The sequence below is a fragment of the Pelodiscus sinensis genome, chromosome 4, assembly GCF_049634645.1.
Source record: "Pelodiscus sinensis isolate JC-2024 chromosome 4, ASM4963464v1, whole genome shotgun sequence".
Classification (NCBI taxonomy): domain Eukaryota; kingdom Metazoa; phylum Chordata; order Testudines; family Trionychidae; genus Pelodiscus; species Pelodiscus sinensis.
Genome location: NC_134714.1, coordinates 132,935,607 through 132,955,044, shown reverse-complemented (window position 1 = coordinate 132,955,044; position 19,438 = coordinate 132,935,607). Strand labels below are relative to the sequence as shown.

The following is a 19,438-nucleotide window of genomic DNA, read 5'->3' as shown; positions in this document are numbered from 1 at the left end:
AGTTCCTTGAGTGGAATTCCCCCATTTGTAGCTTTCACAGTCTTCGAAAAAGCCATCGACAGCATTGATAGACACCTTGGCTACATCTAGATTGCATCCCTTTTAGCATAAAAATGGCTGCTGCTTTTTTTCGGCACGGAGCTTTGCCGGAAAATAGCGCCAGTCTAGATGCGGATCTTGCGGAAAATAAAGCCTTTTCCGAAAGATCCCTTATCCCTCTTAAAATAAGGGATAAGCTTTATTTTCTGAAAGATCCGCATCTAGACTGGTGCTTTTTTCTGGCAAAGCTCCATGCCAAAAAAAAAGTGGCAGCCATTTTTATGCTAATGAAGTGAGGGAGATTTAAATCCCCGCTTCATTAGCAATTGCGATACGTCTAATTTGCATCCCTTTTATGAAAAAGGGATGCAATCTAGATGTAGCCCTTACGGAAACTGCTGCAACATCTTGGCATTCCATCTAAAATTATTAACCTGACCCATTCGATGTACGGACCCTCGACATACCAAGTTGTTCACAATGGTGTCTTGAGAGAATCCTTCAGCATATTCTCAGGAGTGCGACATGGAAGCCTACTGTCACCTTTCCTGTTCTTGGTCACAATGGACTGGATTAGGAGCAGGACAACAGATGGCCATCAACGGGGCATTCAGTGGACACTTTTCAAACAACCAGAGGACATTGATTTTGCTGACACTGTTGCCCTCCTTTCACACCAATCTGAAAGCATGGAAGAAAAGGTCGCAACACTAGACAAAACTGCTTCAATGACTGAACTGAGCATCAACAAGAGAAAGGCCAGGACAATGAGGATCGACCAGTTCAACAACAACACAATCATGCTGCGAGGGGATGATCTGGAAAATATGGAGCAGTTCACGTACATGGCCATCTGTGAACTCCAGCATCGCACCACTTGATACTGTGCCCAGGCAGGGGTTGAGTCATTCCCAGCTGCGTTTGTAGCAGGAATGATCCCAAGTATGACCCTGTTAAAATTGTCCTTCTGTGACCCCCATGTGATTGACCTGCTGTTCTTCTCTGATATGTCCCCTTCTTTGTTATTCCCTTGCTGTGCAAGCAGCATTCACCTGACCATTCTTCTGTGGCTTGCTTGCTCCTGGTGTTCACCAGCCAGACCATTCCCTTGTCCTCTGTTTCCACCCTTTCCAGCACAAAGATCTGCTCTACCAATGGGAAGCACAGAATTTTCCACACCTACACGTCCCACTTGCCGGTCATCACCACATTCTACAGCCCTGTTCTGTGTATCTTGTGCAGTCCAATTCTGAACACACATGAGATCAGGTCTCTGATCCGTATGATGGCGACCCGCTGTGATGTACCCCTCGATCAACAACCTGTGGAACAATTGGAAAAAAGGCATAGAAAAGAGGTTCCCCCCATAGGGAGCAAAGGGTGAAACCTTCTGATGAGTGAACTCCTGTGTCAGCAGGAAAACAACACTGGCTCCTTCTGAAGATATTCTCATCACCTGGCAGATTGGTCTCTCAAGTCAGAGCCACATGCCGCCATGGGGTGTGGTGGGCCCTTGTAGCAAAAATGTGTATCTTAGTATTTGTTATAAGACTGTAAGTATGATATATAATTTCATGTAGAATGACTTGCTTATAAGTTCTGTATTTTCTGTTTCTCTCTCTCTCATGATTAGATGTCACTGTGGCTACATCTAGACTGCAAAACTCTTTCGAAAGAGGCTTTTTTGAGAGATTCTTTCAAAAATGCCTCTTTTGAAAAAGAGCGTCTGGACTATCAGCAGAGTTTTTGAAAAAGCGAGCCACTTTGTTGAAAGACAGTCTAGACGCTCTCTTTCGAAAAAGCACAATTTGCATTCAATAGCGCCTTTTTTGGAAAGAGTACTTTCAAAAACATGCATTATTCCTCGTAAAATGAGGTATTCCATGATCGAAAAAACTGTCCTGTTCTTTTGATTTACTTTCGAACATGGCTGCAGTCTAGATGCAGGGGAAGTTTTTTCGAAAAAAAACCTGTAGTCTAGACATACCCCGTAAGACCTTCCTCCCTGCTAAGTACTGCAAATTAAGTTGTACCCCTTGTAACTATTGATCTTGTCTGAAATTCTGTACAATTGTGTGGTGTGAATGGAGCAGGGGTGTGAGTGAAACTCATCAGAGATGCCCAGGTGATCAAGAAGAAGTGGAAACTTTGAAACATGCATTGTGTCTGGAGGCTGAATTGAATTGGCAGCATTGACGAACCCTCAAGAGTGAGAAACAATGATGGGAACCCAGACATTCACCATCAAAGTAACACAAATTAACATCCTAAGGATGGATGACTGCAGCATGACACTGCAACACCCACAGACTCCAATGGGAACTGACATGGATAAGAAGGGAAGCTCTTGCCATGGGTCGCTGGGTTCAGTCCCGCAAGCCAAGCCTCCGAGGATCCTCAGAGGAACCCCAACTCCTCGCTCAGTCAGCCTGGCCTGGCCAGTAAGACTGACTTAGCCACCATGGACTGGTAACCATGAACCATCTGTAGGACCTGTGTGTGTATATGGGTTTGTCTTTAAAGACTATGCAAACTGTTTCTCTACTGTATTCTCAATAAAAGCAGCGGATTGCCTTCTCCCCTGAAAAAGATCCTGTGTGCTTCTTAGAAGCGTAATACCCTTTGGGGTCAGGAGGCAATTGTGTGCAGGGAGTAGAGTTTTCAGTTTCTTCTCGTTGTTTGTGGATTGGAAGCCAGAGACCTGCAATGCATGGGGTGAGCTGGCAGTCGCAGAAACACAGTTTGTGACTGGTGCGAGATTTTCATGTCACTGCAAACGCACAGTTTTGGGCGTACCTGCTCCCCATTTCCCTGTGCTTGGCTTAGCTCATGGACACTGCCCCAGAAGTCTACAGCTCACAGGAAGCAGAGAGCCCAGGAGGAGGGCTTAGGAGCTTCCTAAGGGAATCCATGACACAGTGCTTCCTAGGGCATATTTGCAGTGACAGGTGTGGGAGTTTCTGAGTCTTCTGCTCATAGTTTCTACTGGTGCTATGGGGACATGGTTTTGTCTACATTCCTTGACAAAGAATAGAACTGACTTGTAGCATCACGTTTTCCTCCTAATGCCATGAATCCTCCAATATGTTCCCAGTGGGCACCACTTCAAAGACGGGGGGAACCAATATGCCCTGTAGCACTGAGTAATATCTGGGATCATTTTGATACTGCAGTGACAAAGGGAGGAATTTCATTCTGGGGCTCCAGCAGTTTTCTTATGTGCGGCAAGACCAGAGGTGCCAGTCTCAAAACTGCCAAGCCTAGAGGTGCCAGGGCTTCGCTCTGGCAAGCCCTGGCATACGTGTGGCCCTGAGTGTAGGAACGGGTTATGTTCAGGACTCCAGAGGGAACAATTTCTGGGTTCAGGCTCAGCTCATTAACTTGCATCCAGTCCTGAGGTTTTACAGCCTACGTGCATTCTGTACAAACTGTCCTGCGTGCAGGCTTGGACCAACACAATATATTAATAGGCAAGCACACAAACCCGAATGGGATGCCATCCCTCACTGCAGCAGAGAGAAAGAATTTGGTTTAGTTTTTACATTTTCCCCACTTGGTCTCGATAGCGCCTTCTCCGCCGTTCGTATGTTGCAGGGCTGCTGACACGATTTATGTAAGAGTGGGATGAACCTAGGAAAAATCACGCCATGCCCAGCATAGCTGGAGAGCAAGAGTTTCAAGAATGGATAGTGCCTTGAATTTTGGGGTGCTCAGCTTGAGAGGCTGTCATGACAGGAAAGCTCAGGAGTGCAGAATCTATTTTCCTTTCTTGAGAGCTTCAGCAAACATTGAAGCATCTAAACAGTTCTGTAATGTTCCCAACAGATGCTAAGATCCCCATGTCTGGGAATGGGGACACTCCACAGTCCATGGGTACCAAGCTATGTAAAGGGATTTGAAATGCAATGGATCCCCACAACAGCGACATAACTCTCCTACTACCCTTGCTCAGTGTCAACACCCCTGGATGACATGAGTGAAGTTGACTTGAAGTACTGTGGGATTAACATAGACCAGCCCTGAGAAAGATCCAGGATAGAACATAACCCAGTGACAAGTTGGCTGTTCACCCATTGCTCAATGCTACTTTGTGTTCAGTGCAGACTGTCACAGAGGAGGAGCACACACTGTGCTCTCTCTCGCTAATTCTACGCTTGCTGTTACTTGCTCCGTTGTTACTTCACTTAAAATACTTGCCAGTGGATTGGAAATCACCTTTCTCCTCCTTGTGCCTGGACACAAAGCAGGTGACAGTATATAGAAGAAACCCACAGAAAGGGCTACAGATTAGTAGGATGGCGGGAAACACCATGAGAAATCACACACTTCACACTTGGAACTGCATAATGAAATCAACGTGGTTAGAAAAGAGAGGGAGAGATTTGTTGCTCCCCCCTTCTTTCTCAACACAAACAGCTCCCAGCTTTCAAAGCACATCACATCTATATTTGTGTGCACACAAGGGCAGTAGCCAACAGCAGACCAGATCTCAGCAGGGACCTGCAGCCCGTGTTGGAATACAGACACATGCATAATAACACCAAAATAATAATCAATAAAACCAAAATAAGCTGTGTGAAACGACATGCTAATTGAAATCACCTGATTCCATTTCCAATCTTTCCACCAGCATTGAGTCAATCAGGCTCAGGACTGGGTCAGGAGTTTGTTCATGGTTTTCCTCAGGGCGTCCTTCACCTCCCTGTTCCTCAAGCTGTAGATCAGGGGGTTCAACATGGGGATCACCAGTGAGTAAAACACTGAAGCTCTTTTGTCGGTGTCCATGGAATAGCTGGAGGTGGGTCGGAAATACATAAAGAGGAGGGTGCCATAAAAGATGCCCACTGCAGTCAAGTGACAAGCGCAGGTGGAGAAGGCTTTGAGCCGGCCCTTGGCAGAGCGGATCTTAAGGATGGTGTACATGATATAGACGTAGGACAGGAGGGTGGTCACAACACTGATTGCTACAATGTAGAACATGGAAGCCAACTGCACAATGTCACTGATGCGGGTGTCAGAGCAGGAAAGCACCAGCAGTGGGGGAATATCACAGTAGAAATGATTGATGACGTTGGAGCGGCAGAATGACAGCTGAAATATACAAAACACATGTATCATTGAATCCACCAAACCCACAGCACACACCCCAGCCACCAGCAGGTTACAGCGCTGCCTGGACATGATGACCACATAGAGCAGCGGGTTACAGATGGCCACATAACGGTCGTACGCCATCACAGCCAGCAAGAGACACTCAAAATCAGCAAGAAAGATACAGAAAGATATCTGCACAGCACAAGCAGTGTAGGAAATGCTTTTCTTCTCAGATAAGAAATTCTGCAGCATCTTAGGGGCAATGACTGAGGAATAGCAGAAATCACAGAAAGACAAACTCCAGAGGAAAAAGTACATGGGGGTGTGGAGTTGGGAGTCAATTGTGATTAACAAGATCATTCCCACGTTCCACACCACAGTGATAACATAAATCAGTAGGAACAACACAAACAGAGGGACCTGCAGCTCTGGACGATAGGTCAGTCCAGTGAGAATGAACTCAGTCACCACCGAGTGATTTTCCTCTTTCATCTCCTCTGAGCAGAGATCAGGCAGCCGCAGGGTTGTGGGCAGTTGGATGGCTCAGGGAACCCGTCCCTTTGTTGTAATGAAATAAGTGAAGAAAAAGGGCGGTCAGTTTCTTAATAGGTAGCAGTACTGGATTAGAGAAGGGGTCAGTCAATAGAGCCAGATGTTCATTGCTGCTCATTCCACTTGGTTCATCAATTTCAACTACTGCACCCATACAAGGACACGGTGGTTAATTGTCACAGAAACTCTCCTGTTTACTAATCCGAGCAGCAAACAGCAACTCGTGACTATGCTGAGGGAGAATCATGGTAAAAATAATCTCCGTGTGATGAGATTATTCCTTATCTCAAGAAGTGGTGAGAGTAAACGAGTGTCGGTCTTTCCACCCTCTTTGGGCAAAGGGAGCTCTGCGGCTCTACATGTCGGTTTGGTGCGCTGTGCTAATGAATCTCTCGGGCATCTTATAATGGCATTTACATTTGTCTGTATCAAACCCCCAAATCTTAGTGGAACACACCAGCTTCTGTGACTACATCGTCACCTATTGTTTTCAGTCAAGAGTTTCCTTCCTTAGTTCAGGAGGTAGGAGCTGGTGGGTTTTGTGCTGGAGGACTTCAACTCAGTGCCTGCCAATCACCATGGTGTCTGTACAGGTGTGTGACTCTGATGCAGGACAAGAGCACGTACCTGCTAACAGCAGAGAGAGATGGGATGGCGCGTCTCCATCCACCAAAACTGACACTTTGGTGCAATTGGGAAGGTTTATAATGAGATCTGTGATCTGTGGGACAAGCTCTCGGGAACCACTGAGCTCAGAGAGACAAAACAACAAATTAATGAGCTCAGGGAATGTCAGCCCTGGAGATGATACGTTAGGGAATAATTTGTCGCCTTCTTTTCTCCTGTGTTAGTTTGTAATGCAATTTCTATCAGAATTGCAGAGTCCGTGTTTGAGGGATATTTAATTCTGCTACAAAAGTAAATTCTTGGCCAAATGGCGAGGCCCCTCTGAGGTGAAGTGATGAGTGGGTGAGGTGGAGATCCATTGTCCAGAGAAGAAAAAGAAACTAATAAATAACTTTTCTTTATTCACCCTCTCCGCACCACTCACGATTTTATATACCTATATCATATCCCCCCTCAGTCTCCTCTTTTCTAAAGTGAAAAGTCCCAGTCGTTTTAACCTCTCTTCATATGGGACCCGTTCCAAATTCCTAATCATTTTAGTTGCCCTTTCGAAGGCCCAATTATCTTTTCTGATGTGAGGAGACCACATTTGTACATGGTATTCAAGATGTGGGCGTACCATAGTTTCATACCGGGGCAGTAAGATAGACTGGTACAGAGAAGATAGACAAGAATGGGTACAGAGAAGAGCGACAAGATTGATTAAAGGTCTAGAGAACATGACCTATGAAGCCAGGCTTCATGAACTGGGCTTGTTTAGTTTGGAAAAAAGAAGATTAAGGGGGGACATGATAGAGGTTTTCAAATATCTAAAAGGATGTCACTAGGAGGAAGGAGAAAATTTGTTCTTCTTGGTTTCTGAGGACAGGACAAGGAGTAATGGGCTTAAAGTGCAGCAAGGGAGGTTTAGATTGGACATTAGGAAAAAATTCCTAACTGTCAGGGTGGTCAAATATTGGAATAAATTGCCAAGAGAGGTGGTGGAATCTCCCTCTCTGGAGATATTTAAGAACAGGTTAGATAGACATCTGTCAGGGATGGTGTAGACGGAGCTTGGTCCTGCCTTGAGGGCGGGGGGCTGGACTCGATGACCTCTCGAGGTCCCTTCCAGTCCTATAATTCTATGATTCTATAATTCTATCACTGTGTCTTATTTTCTATCCATTTCTTAATAATTCCTAACATCCTGTTTGCCTTTTTGACCGCTGCTGCACACTGTGTGGAAGTTTTCAGAGAACTATCCACGATAACTCCAAGATCTCTTTTCTGATTTCTTGTAGCCAACTTAGCCCCCATCATACTGTACGTACAGTTGGGGTTATTTTTCCCAACGTGCATTACTTTACACTTATCCACATTAAATTTCATTTGCCATTTTGGTGCCCAATCACTCAGTTTGGTGAGAGCTTTTTGAAGTTCTTCACAGTCTGCTTCTGTCTTGACTATCTAAAACAGTTTAGTATCATCCGCAAACTTTACCACCTCACTGCTTACCCCTTTCTTCAGATCATTTGTGAATAGGTTGAACAGTATTGGTGCAAGGACTGATCCGTGGGGGACACCACTAGTTATCCCTGTCCATACTGAAAATTTACCATTTATTCCATCCCTTTGTTTCCTGTCTTTTAACCAGTTCTCAATCCAGGAAAGGCCCTGCCCTCTTATTCAATGGCAATGTAATTTAAACAAGAGCCTTTTGTGAGGGGTGTTGTCAAAAGCTTTCTGAAATCTAAGTATATCATATCTACTGGATCCCCCTTGTCCACATGTTTGTTAACCCCTTCAAAGAACTGTAATAGATTAGTAAGACAGGATTTCCCTTTACAGAAACCATGCTGACTTTTGTCCAACAAATTATGTTCTTCTACATGCCTGACAATTTTATTCTTTACTATCGTTTCGACTAATTTGCCCGGTACTGAAGTTAGACTTGCCGGTTTGTAATTGCCAAGAACGCCTCTAGAGTCCCTTTTAAATATTGGTATCAATATTATGAAGGGGTGGATAGTCCCGAAGCCCCCTGCTGGAGCTTTGTGGAGCTGCCACACCTTGCTTCAGGGAAAAGAGTAGAGAACCAGTCCTCCAAGCATGCTAGAGTGGCTGCTTCTGCTACAGCCAATAAGGGCCCAACAAGCTGATATGGAGAAGCTGCTGGGATAACGCCTGGCAGTTCCTCTCTGGAGCTCAAGCCAGGCAGACCCAAGGACTGAGTGGGAAGACAGTGATACTATGGACAGCTCCGAGTGTGGGCTGCTTTGCAAGCTCAGCTGAATCCCAGGTCTGGTGGCTGAAGACCAGCCATGATGGGCTGTGGCAAATTGCAGAACCCTGGACAGGATGCAGTGAAGACTTCATCTCAAAGCCCTGATAGGGCACGGCTACACAGCAGGACTAAACTCTAATTAAGCTACGTAACTTGAGCTATGCTAATGGTGTAGGTAGTTTAAGTTGAAATAGCATATTTTGATTTTTGGTGCTGTCTACACAGCAGCTATTTTGAGAGAGAGCACTGTTCCCCCCACTTCCCTTATCCCTCGTACAATGAGGGTTATAGGAGACATTGTAAGCAGTCCTCCAGCTTGACACTATTTCAACATTATGTCAAAATAGCTGCTTGTTGTGTAGACATAGCCAAACAGGGCAAGAACAATTCAGCTTCTTCCCAGGAGACTGAGAAGAAAGGGCATCTGGGATATGTCCACTCTCAGAGCAAGCAGAGAGGAGTTGGTGGACAAACATCCGTGGCCACAAGGGGAAACTCGAGAGGCACCTTAGAGACTCACAAAAATACACAGTAACATGGCCTTTCGTGAGCAAAACGCACTTCATCACATGATGGGTATGTCTAGACTACAGGCTTTTGTCGACCAGGCTTTGTCGACAGATACTGTCGACAACACTTCTCTCAACAAAGATCATCTAGACTACATCCAGGTCTGTTGTCAAAGCAAGGTGCTTTGTCGACATGACAGTATAGACGCAAAGGACGGTGTAGAGACAATAATGCCTTCTGTCGACAGAACTCTGTCAACAAAAGGCTTTATTCCTCGTAGAAAGATGTTTTCAGCCATCAACAAAACTGCCCAGTTCTGTTAAAATTATGTCGACAGAACTCAGAAGTAGTGTAGACGCAGGTATAGTTCTGTCAACAAAAGGCCTCTTTAGTTGACAAAACCCTGTAATCTAGACACTCCCTGACTTGTAGCATCATGTTTTCCTCCTAATGCCATATATCTTTCAATAGCTCCCCAGTGGGCACCACTTAAAAGGAGGGGGGAACCAATATGCCCTGTAGCACTGAGTAATACCTGGGATCATTTTGTTACTGCAGTGACAAAGGGAGGAATTTCATTCTGGAGCTCCAGCAGTTTTCCTACGTGCGTCATTGGTGCGGCAAGACCAGAGGTGCCAGTCTCAAAACTGCCAGGCCTAGAGGTGCCAGGACTCAGCTCTGGCAAGTCCTGGCATATGTTTGGCCCTGAGAATAGGAATGGGTTATGTTCAGGACTCCAGAGGGAACAATTTCAAAGTTCAGGCTCTGCTCATTAGCTTGCATCGAGTGCTGAGGTTTTAAAGCCTATGTGCATTGTATACGAACCATGCTGCATGCAGGCTCAGACCAGCACAGTATTTTAATAGTCAAGCACACAAACCCGAATGGGATACCATCCCTCACTGCTGCAGAGAGAAAGAATTTGGTTTAGTTTTTACACTCTCCCCACTTGATCTCGATAGCGCCTTATCCACCATTCCTATGTTGCAGAGCTGCTGAGGCCATGTTTGTAAGAGTGGGATGAACCTAGGAGAAATCACGCTATGCCAGGCATAGCCTGCAGAGCAAGAGTTTCAAGAATGGCTAGTGCCTTGAATTTTGGGGTGCTCAGCTTGAGAGTCTGTCATGACAGAGCAGCCCAGGAATGCAGAATCTATTTCCCTTTCCTGTGATCATCAGCAAACATGGTAGCATCTAAACAGACCTGTAATGTTCCCTACAGACATTAAGATCCCCATGTCTTGGAATGGGGACACTCCACACCCTTAGCCCATGGGTAGCAAGCTATGGAAAGGGATGTGAAATACAATGGATCCCCACAACAGACACATAAGTCTCCTACTGCCCTCGCTCAGTGTCAACACCCCTGGACGGTATAAATGAAGTTGACTTGAAGTACTGTGGGATTAGCATGGACCAGCCCTGAGAAAGATCCAGGATAGAACATAACCCAGTGACAAGCTGGCTGTTCAGCAATGTGGGTCACCCATTGCTCAATGCATATGATAGAGAAAATTCACACTTTCCATGCTATTTTGTGTTCAGTTCAGTGCAGACTGTCACAGAGGAGGTGCACACACCGTGCTCTCTGTCGCTAATGCTACGCTTGCTGTTACTTGCTCTGTTGTTACTTCACTTAAAATACTGGCCAGTGGAATAGAAATCACCTTCTCCTCCTTCTGCCAGGACACAAAGCAGGTGACAGTCTATAGAAGAACCCCAGAGGGCTTTTACAGCCTGAGAAGAACCCCTGGTGACAGAAAGGGCTACAGAGTAGTAGGATGATGGGCAAACACCACCAGAAATCACACACAACACCCTTGGAACTGCATAATGAAATCAACACCATTGGAAAAAAGAGGGAGCTAGATTTCTTGCACTCCCCCTTCTTTCTCAATAACAAAAGATCCCAGATTTCAAAGCACATCGCATCTATAATTGTGCACACACAAGGGCAGTAGCCAACAGCAGACCTGATCTCAGAAGGGACCTGCAGCCCGTGTTGGAATACAGACACATGCATAATAACAACAACGTAATAATCAATAAAACCACAATGGGCTGTGTGCAACGACATCCTAATTGAAGTCACCTGCTTCCATTTCCCATCCTTCCACCAGCACGGAGACAATCAGACTCAGAACCAGAGGGTCCAGAGAAGAGCAAAGAGAATGATTAAAGGTCTAGAGATCATGATCTATGAGCGAAGGCTGAAGGAATTGGGTTTGTTTAGTTTAGAAAAGAGAAGATTGAGGGGGGAAGTGATAGCAGTTTTCAGGTTTCTAAAAGGGTGCCATAAGGAGGAGAGAGAAAACTTATTCATCTTGGCCTCTGAGGATAGAACTGCAGCAAGGGAGGTTTAGGTTGGACATTAGGAAAAAGTTCCTAACTGTCAGGGTGGTCAAACACTGGAATAAATTGCCCAGGGAGGTTGTGGAATCCCCATCTCTGGAGATATTTAAGAGCAGGTTAGATAAATGTCTATCAGGGATGGTCTTAGACAGTATTTGGTCCTGCCATGAGGGCAGGGGACTGGACTTGATGATCTCTCGAGGCCCCTTCCAGTCCTAGTATTCTGTGATTCTATGATCCTATGAGCACTGGGTAAGGAGTTTGTTCATGGCTTTCCTCAGAGAATCCTTCACCTCCTTGTTCCTCAGGCTGTAGATCAGGGGATTCAACAAGGGGATCACAAGCGAGTAAAACACTGAAGATATTTTGTCGGTGTCCATAGAGTAGCTGGAGCTGGGTCGAAAATACATGAAAAGGAGAGCACCATAAAACAATCCCACTGCAGTCAAGTGGGAAGCGCAGGTGGAGAAGGCTTTGCGCCGACCCTCGGCAGAGCCGATCTGCAGGATAGTGTAAATGATATAGACATAGGAGATGAGGATGACCACAACATTGATGGTTATATCGTAGAACATGGAAGCCAACTGCAGAATGTCAAGGCTGCGGGTGTCAGAGCAGGAGAGGACCAGAAGTGGGGGAATATCACAGAAGAAATGATTGATGACGTTGGAGCGGCAGAATGACAGCTGGAATGTATACCACGTGTGTATCACTGAATCCACCAGCCCCACAACACACACCCCAGCCACCAGCAGGTTACAACGCTGCCGGGACATGATGACAGTATAGAGCAGCGGGTTACGGATGGCCACATAACGATCATACGCCATCACAGCCAGCAAGAAACACTCAAAATCAGAAAAAAAGATAGAGAAAAATATCTGCACAGCACAGGCAATGTACGAAATGCTTTTCTTCTCAGATAAGAAATCCTGCAGCATCTTAGGGGCTACTACTGTGGAACAGCAGAGATCACAGAAAGACAAACTCCGGAGGAAAAAATACATGGGGGTGTGGAGTTGGGAATCAGTTGTGATTAACATGATCATCCCCATATTCCACACCACAGTGATAACATAAATCAGTAGGAACAACACAAACAGGGGGACCTGCAGCTCTGGACGATCTGTCAGTCCTGTGAGAATGAATTCAGTCACCACAGAGCGATTTCCCTCTTCCATCTCCTCTGAGTAGAGATCAGGCGGCCGCAGGGTTGTGGGCAGTTGGATGACTCAGGGAACCTGTCCCTTTGTTGTAATGAAGTAAGTAAAGAAAAAGGGAGGTCAGTTTCTTAATAGGTAGCAGTACTGGATCAGAGAAGGGGTCAGTCCACAGAGCCAGATGTTCACTGCTGCTCATTCCAATTGTATGATCAATTTCACACACTGCACCCATAAGTAAGTAAAGAAAAACGTCAGTTTCTTAATAGGTAGCCATACTGGATCAGGGAAGGGCTCATTAGACAGAACCAGATGTTAATTGATGCTCATTCCATTTGATTGAACAATTTCACACACTGCACTCATACAAGGACATGGTGGTTAATCGTCACAGAAACTCTCCTGTTCACTAATCCGAGCAGCAAACAGCAACTTTGTGACTCTTCTGAGGGAAAATCATGGTAAAAATCATCTCCATGTGATGGGATTATCTCAAGAAGGGGTGAGAGTAAATGAGTTTCGGTCTTTCCACTCTCTTTGGGCAAGGGGAGCTCTGTGGCTCTTCATGTCGTATTCGTGTGCTGTGTTAATTAAGCTCTTTTTAATCTGACAATGGCATTTACATTAGTCTGTATCAAACCCCCAAGACTTAGTGGAACACACCAGCTTCTGTGACTACATTGTCACCAATTTTTCCAACCAAAAGTGTCCTTCCCTTAGCTCAGGTGGTAGGAGATGAGGCTTTTAGTGTTGGAGGACTTCAGTTCATTGCCTGCCAATCACCATGTTGTTTGCACAGGTGTGTGACTCTGATACAGGAGAACAGCACCTACCTGCTGACAGCAGAGAGAGATTTGGTGGCACGTCCCCTTCCACCAAAACTGACACTTTGGTGCAATTGGGAAGTTTTATACTAAGTTCCGTGATCTCTGGGACAAGATCTTGGGAGCCAGTGAGCTCAGAGACACAACAACAAATTAATGAGCTCAGGGAATGTCAGCCATGGAGCTGATACCTTGGGGAATAATTTGGTGCCATCTTTTCTCCTATGTTAGTTAGTGATGCAATTTTTATCAGAGTTACAGAGTCCAAGCCTGAGGGATATTTCATTCTGCTCTTGTTACTGCAAGCTTGGTCCTGTGTAGAGCTGACCAGAAAGAGTGTGTTTGTGGAGACCCACTTTTTCCAGATGAACATTTAACATTTCAGGTCAGAAACAAAACACACAGGGATGCTCCAGGTACCACATGCCACCTTCTCTGACATGGGCCGGGCTTCCAGGCTCGACTCCATCCCCTTCTGATGCATGATGGTCTGCCCTCCTGCAGAACTGAACTGGGACGTTGCTAGAGTCCCACAGTTACCATTGGGTGAGAAGGGGAATTTGCTTTAGGAAGGAAAATATTGCCATGAAAAACCAGTTGGAATGAAAATCCAATTCCCCTCCAAAAACACTTTTGAAAGAATCGTGGATTGATATTGTGGGCCCCCTGGTAAAAGTGTCCAAGGGCACCTGCACTTATGGGTCATTGTGCACTATCCATGTGTCATCCAGAAGCAGTTCCTTTGTGCTCAGTAACTTGTGCAAACTGTAGCCACCAAACTGGTACAGGTGCCCTCTTGGGTTGGCCTACCTGCTGAAATCCTGATGGGCCAGGGGAAAAATTTCAGGTCATGATTGTTAAGAGAGAGTTGGACATGTTGCAAGTTTAAACCCCTCCGAACCTTGGCGTACCATTCCCAAAGTGATGGCCTGGTGGAGTGGTACAATAGAACCCTAAAGATCTTGTTGAGGAAATTTTTAAATAGTGACCCTGGTAATTGGGACCAGCTATTTTCCTTCTTGATATTTGCGGTGCAGGAGCTACCCAAGGCCTCAACAGGGTTCTCTCCATGGGAGTAGTTATGTGGCTGGCTATTTGAGGGACACTGAACCTTTTCAAAGAAAGATGGGATAACCAAGCCTGTTGAACCCACAGATGCGAGAATGATGCAGGAACAACTGAGCCAGGCAGCCAAATTTGCCCAAGAAAATTTAGAAAACGCTCAACAAACCCAGGCTCACCATTCCATAAAGGTTGGCCAGGAAAAGCTCAATCAACCTGGGGACCATGTTTTCTTGCCGCTACTCAGCTCCAAAAGTTAATTACTGGCCAAACGGCGAGGCCCCTCTGAAGTGATATGATGAGTGGGTGAGCTGGAGATCCGTTGTCCAGAGAAGAAAAAGGAAAAACAAATATTTCAGGTGAATTCACTAAAACTCTGGAGAGCACAGGAGTCCCTGGTCAGAAACCCCCTTGGAAGTGACAGATGATTTAGGTCCAGAACTGAAAGTCTCTCAGGCTATGCCAATGTGCCCACAACACACGGCCTCCTTGCGCATTTGTATTTCCTGGAACATTCCAATGTCCTTTTTCCCACATGACCCAGTTGGATGCATTTGGTGGCAAATCACAACTGGGCAGCTCCAAAGGCCAAACCCGAACTCAAAAGCTACCAATTTCCTGAAAAGCTCCTGAAGCAGGAAGTTCAGGCTATCTTAGGCTACGTCTACATTGGCCCCTTCTCTGGAAGAGGCATGCTAATTTGTAACATTGGAATAGGGAAATCCGCGGGGGATTTAAATATCCCCCGCGGGATTTAAATAAACATGTCCGCCGCTTTTTTTCCAGCTTGGGGAAAAGCCGGAAAAAAGCGTCTAGACTGGCGCGATCCTCCGGAATAAAGCCCTTTTCTGGAGGATCTCTTATTCCTACTTTCAGGAAAAAAAGCGGCGGACATGTTTATTTAAATCCCGCGGGGGATATTTAAATCCCCCGTGGATTTCCCTATTCCAACGTTACAAATTAGCATGCCTCTTCCGGAGAAGGGGCCAATGTAGACGTAGCCTTAGAGTTTGGAATTAGCGAAGAGCCCCAAAGCCCTTGGGGTAGTCCAGTACTCCCAATTATGTGGCCTGGCTTGTAAGACTCACTTAGCCACCATGGACTGGTAACCCTGTACCATCTGTAGGACCTGTGCGTGTATGTGGGTTTGTCTTTAAAGCGTATGCTAACTGCTTCTCTACTGTATTCTCAATAAATGCAGCGGATTGCCTTCAACCCTGAAAAAGATCCCATGTGCTTCTTAGAAGCGTAACACCCCTTTGGCGTCAGGAGGCAATTGTGTGCTGGGAGCAGAGTTTTCAGTTTCTTCTCGCTGTTGGCAGATTGGGAGCCAGAGAAATGCAATGCACAAAAGGAGGTGGTAGGATGTCTGGGGAGGGGCGGGAGGATGCTGGTGGTGGCTAGAGCAGTTTCTGCCTGGTGGGTGATTTTCAGGTCAGTGCAAACACACAGTTTTGGGCATATCTGCTCTCTATTTTGCAGCCTGCCCAAAGATTGGCTTAGCCTATGGAAACTACCCCAAGATCCTACAGCTCACAGGAAACAGAGAGAGCAGGACAGTTAGGAGCTTCCTAAGGGAATCCAGGGCACAGTGCTTTCTGGGGTCATATTTGTAGTGACAGGCGTGGGAGTTTCTGAGCCTGTTGCTTGTAGTTTTTAGTGGTGCTTAGGGGACATGGTTTTGTCTACATTCCTTGGCAAAGAATATAACTGACTTGTAGCATCACGTTTTCCTCCTAATGCCATCAATCCTCCAATACCTCCCCAGTGGGCACCATTTAAAAGAAGGGAGGAACCAATATGCCCTGTAGCACTGAGTAATACTTGGGATCATTTTGCAACCGCAGTGACAAGGGGAGGAATTTGATTCTAGGGTTCCAGCATTTTAGTTACGTGCATCACTGGTGCGGCAAGGCCAGAGGGGCCAATCTCAAAACTGCCAGGCCTAGAGGTGTCAGGGCTCAGCTCTGGCAATCCCTGGCATACGTTTGGCCCTGAGTTTAGGAACGGTACAGGACTCCACAGGGAACCATTTCAAAGTTCAGGCTCAGCTCATTAACTTGCATCGAGTGCTGAGGCTTTACAGCCTACGTGCATTGTGTACAAACCATTCTGAGTGCAGGCTCAGATCAGCACAGTATTTTAATAGGCAAGCACACAAATCTGAATGGGATATCGTCCCTCACTGCTGCAGAGAGCAAAAATTTAGTTTAGTTTTTACATTTTTCACACTTGACCTCGATAGCACCTTTTCTGCCGTTCCTATGTTGTAAGGCTACTGACATCATGTTTGTAAGAGTGGGATGAACCCAGGAAAAATCATGCTATGCCCGGCATAGCCTGGAAAGCAAGAGTGTCAAGAATGTTTAGTACCCTGAATTTTGGGGTGCTCAGCTTGAGAGGCAGTCATGACAGGGGAGCCAAAGAGTGCAGAATCTATATCGCTTTCCTGTGAGCATCAGCAAACACTGTGGCATCTAAACCATTCTGTAATGTTCCCTACTGATGTTAAGTTCTCTGTGTCTGGGAATGGGGACACTCCACAACCTTTGCCCATGGATACCAAACTATTGAAAGGGCTTTGAAATGCAGGCTCCCCACAACAGCCACATGAGTCTCCTACTGCCCTCGCTCAGTGTCAGCACCCGTGCATGACATAAGTGAAGTTGACTTCAAGTAGTGTGGGATTAGCATAGACGAACCCTGAGAAAGATCCAGGATAGAACATAACCCAGGAACAAGCTGACTGTCCAGCAATATGGGACACCCATTGCTTAATATCAGAGGGGTAGCCGTGTTAGTCTGAATCTGCAAAAGCGACGAGGAGTCCTGTGGCACCTTATAGACTAACTGAAGTGTAGGAGCATAAGCTTTCGTGGGCAAAGACCCACTTCGTCAGATGCATGTAGTCCATTGCTTAATGTAGATGACAGAGAAAATTCACCCTTTTCATGCTATTTTGTGTTCAGTTCAGTGCAGACTGTCACAGAGGAGGTGCATACACCGTGCTCTCAACCGCTAATGCTATGCTTCCTATTACTTGCTTTGTTGTTACTACACTTAAAATACTTGACAGTGGAATGGAAATTACCTTTCTCCTTCTTGTGCCTGAACACAAAACATAAGAACATAAGAATGGCAGTGCTGTGTCAGACCAAAGGTCCATTTAGCCCAGTAGCCTGTCTGCTGACAGTGGCCAGAACCAGCTGCCCCAGAAGGGGTAGACCAAAGACAATGAGTGAGCAATTTGTCTCCTGCCATCGTTTTCCAGCGTTTGACAAACAGAAGCTAAGGACACCATTTCGGTCCCTTGGCTAATAGCCTTTTATTTACCTAACCCCCATGATATTATCTAGCAAGTGACACTATGCAGAAGAAACCCACAGAAAGGGCTAAAGAGTAGCAGGATGACGGGCAAACACCGCCAGACATCACACGTGTCACAATTGGAACTACATAATGAAATCAACACCGTTGGAAGAAAGAGGGAGAAAGATTTATTGCATCCCCCTTCTTTCTCAATACCAACACCTCCCAGCTTTCAAAACAGATCACATCTATATTTGTGCGCACAGAAGGGCAGTAGACAAATGCAGACCTGATCTCAGCAGGGACCTGCAGCCTGTGTTGGAATACGGACACATTCATAATAACAATATAATAATCAATAAAACCACAGTGGGCTCTGTGAAAGGACATGCTAATTGAAGTCACCTGCTTCCATTTCCCATCTCTCCACCAGCACTGAGTCAATCAGACTCAGAACTGGGTCAGGAGTTTGTTCATGGCTCTCCTCAGTGAATCCTTCACCTCCTTGTTCCTCAGGCTGTAGATCAGGGGATTCAACAAGGGGATCACAAGCGAATAAAACACTGAAGATATTTTGTCGGTGTCCATGGAATAGCTGGAGGTGGGTCGGAAATACATGAAGAGGAGGGCGCCATAAAACAATCCAACTGCAGTCAAGTGGGAAGCGCAGGTGGAGAAAGCTTTGAGCCGGCCCTCGGCAGAGCGGATCTTAAGGATGGTGTATATGATATAGACGTAGGAGAGGAGGGTGGTCACAACACTGATTGCTACAATGTAGAACATGGAAGCCAACTGCACAATGTCACTGATGCGGGTGTCAGAGCAGGAGAGGACCAGCAGTGGGGGAATATCACAGAAGAAATGATTGATGACGTTAGAGACGCAGAATGACAGCTGGAATGTCAGACACACGTGTATCACTGAATCCACGAACCCCACAACACACACCCCAGCCACGAGAAGGTTACAGCGCTGCCGGGACATGATCACCGTATAGAGTAGCGGGTTACGGATGGCCACATAACGGTCGTACGCCATCACAGCCAGCAAGAAACACTCAAAATCAGAGAAAAAGATACAGAAAAATATCTGCACAGCACAGGCAGTGTAGGAAATGCTTTTCTTCTCAGATAAGAAATCCTGCAGCATCTTAGGGGCTACTACTGTGGAACAGCACAGATCACAGAAAGACAAAGTCCAAAGGAAAAAGTACATGGGGGTGTGGAGTTGGGAATCAGTTGTGATTAACGCCATCATCCCCCCATTCCACACCACGGTGAAAACATATATAAGTAGGAACAACACAAAGAGAGGGACCTGCAGCTCCGGACGATCTGTCAGTCCTGTGAGAATGAACTCAGTCACCTCAGAATGATTTCCCTCTTCCATCTCCTCTGAGCAGAGATCTGGCAGCCGCAGGGTTGTGGGCAGTTGGATGGCTCAGGGAACCTGTCCCTTTGCTGTAATGAAGTAAGTGAAGAAAAAGGGAAGTCAGTTTCTTAATAGGTAGCAATACTGGATCAGAGAAGGGGTCAGTCCACAGAGCCAGATGTTCATTGCTGCTCATTCCACGTGGTTCATCAATTTCAACCACTGCACTCACATAAGGGCATAGTGGTGAATCATCACAGAAACTCTCCTCTTCA

The 19,438-nt window shown here is 46.0% G+C and overlaps 3 protein-coding genes across 3 annotated transcripts; all 3 read right to left on the bottom strand.

Moving 5' to 3' along the window:
• Positions 1 to 4,686: 4,686 nt before the first annotated feature.
• LOC102450490 (olfactory receptor 5AR1-like) lies at positions 4,687 to 5,625 on the bottom strand. Its single transcript, XM_006122733.2, has one exon. It carries the CDS (start codon positions 5,623 to 5,625, stop codon positions 4,687 to 4,689), a length of 939 nt encoding a protein of 312 aa, XP_006122795.2.
• Positions 5,626 to 11,676: 6,051 nt separating this feature from the next.
• LOC102450256 (olfactory receptor 5AR1-like) lies at positions 11,677 to 12,618 on the bottom strand. The gene has a single exon (XM_006122732.4). It carries the CDS (start codon positions 12,616 to 12,618, stop codon positions 11,677 to 11,679), a length of 942 nt encoding a protein of 313 aa, XP_006122794.3.
• A 5,624-nt stretch (positions 12,619 to 18,242) lies between these two features.
• On the bottom strand, positions 18,243 to 19,181 carry LOC142829026 (olfactory receptor 5AR1-like). The gene has a single exon (XM_075926086.1). The coding sequence runs from the start codon at positions 19,179 to 19,181 to the stop codon at positions 18,243 to 18,245; it is 939 nt and encodes a 312-aa protein (XP_075782201.1).
• Positions 19,182 to 19,438: the final 257 nt, after the last annotated feature.

Excerpts from the sequence above, each read along its gene's own strand:
- LOC102450490 (XM_006122733.2), bottom strand. The coding sequence starts at position 5,625 with ATGAAAGAGGAAAATCACTCGGTGGTGACTGAGTTCATTCTCACTGGA.
- LOC102450256 (XM_006122732.4), bottom strand. The coding sequence starts at position 12,618 with ATGGAAGAGGGAAATCGCTCTGTGGTGACTGAATTCATTCTCACAGGA.
- LOC142829026 (XM_075926086.1), bottom strand. The coding sequence starts at position 19,181 with ATGGAAGAGGGAAATCATTCTGAGGTGACTGAGTTCATTCTCACAGGA.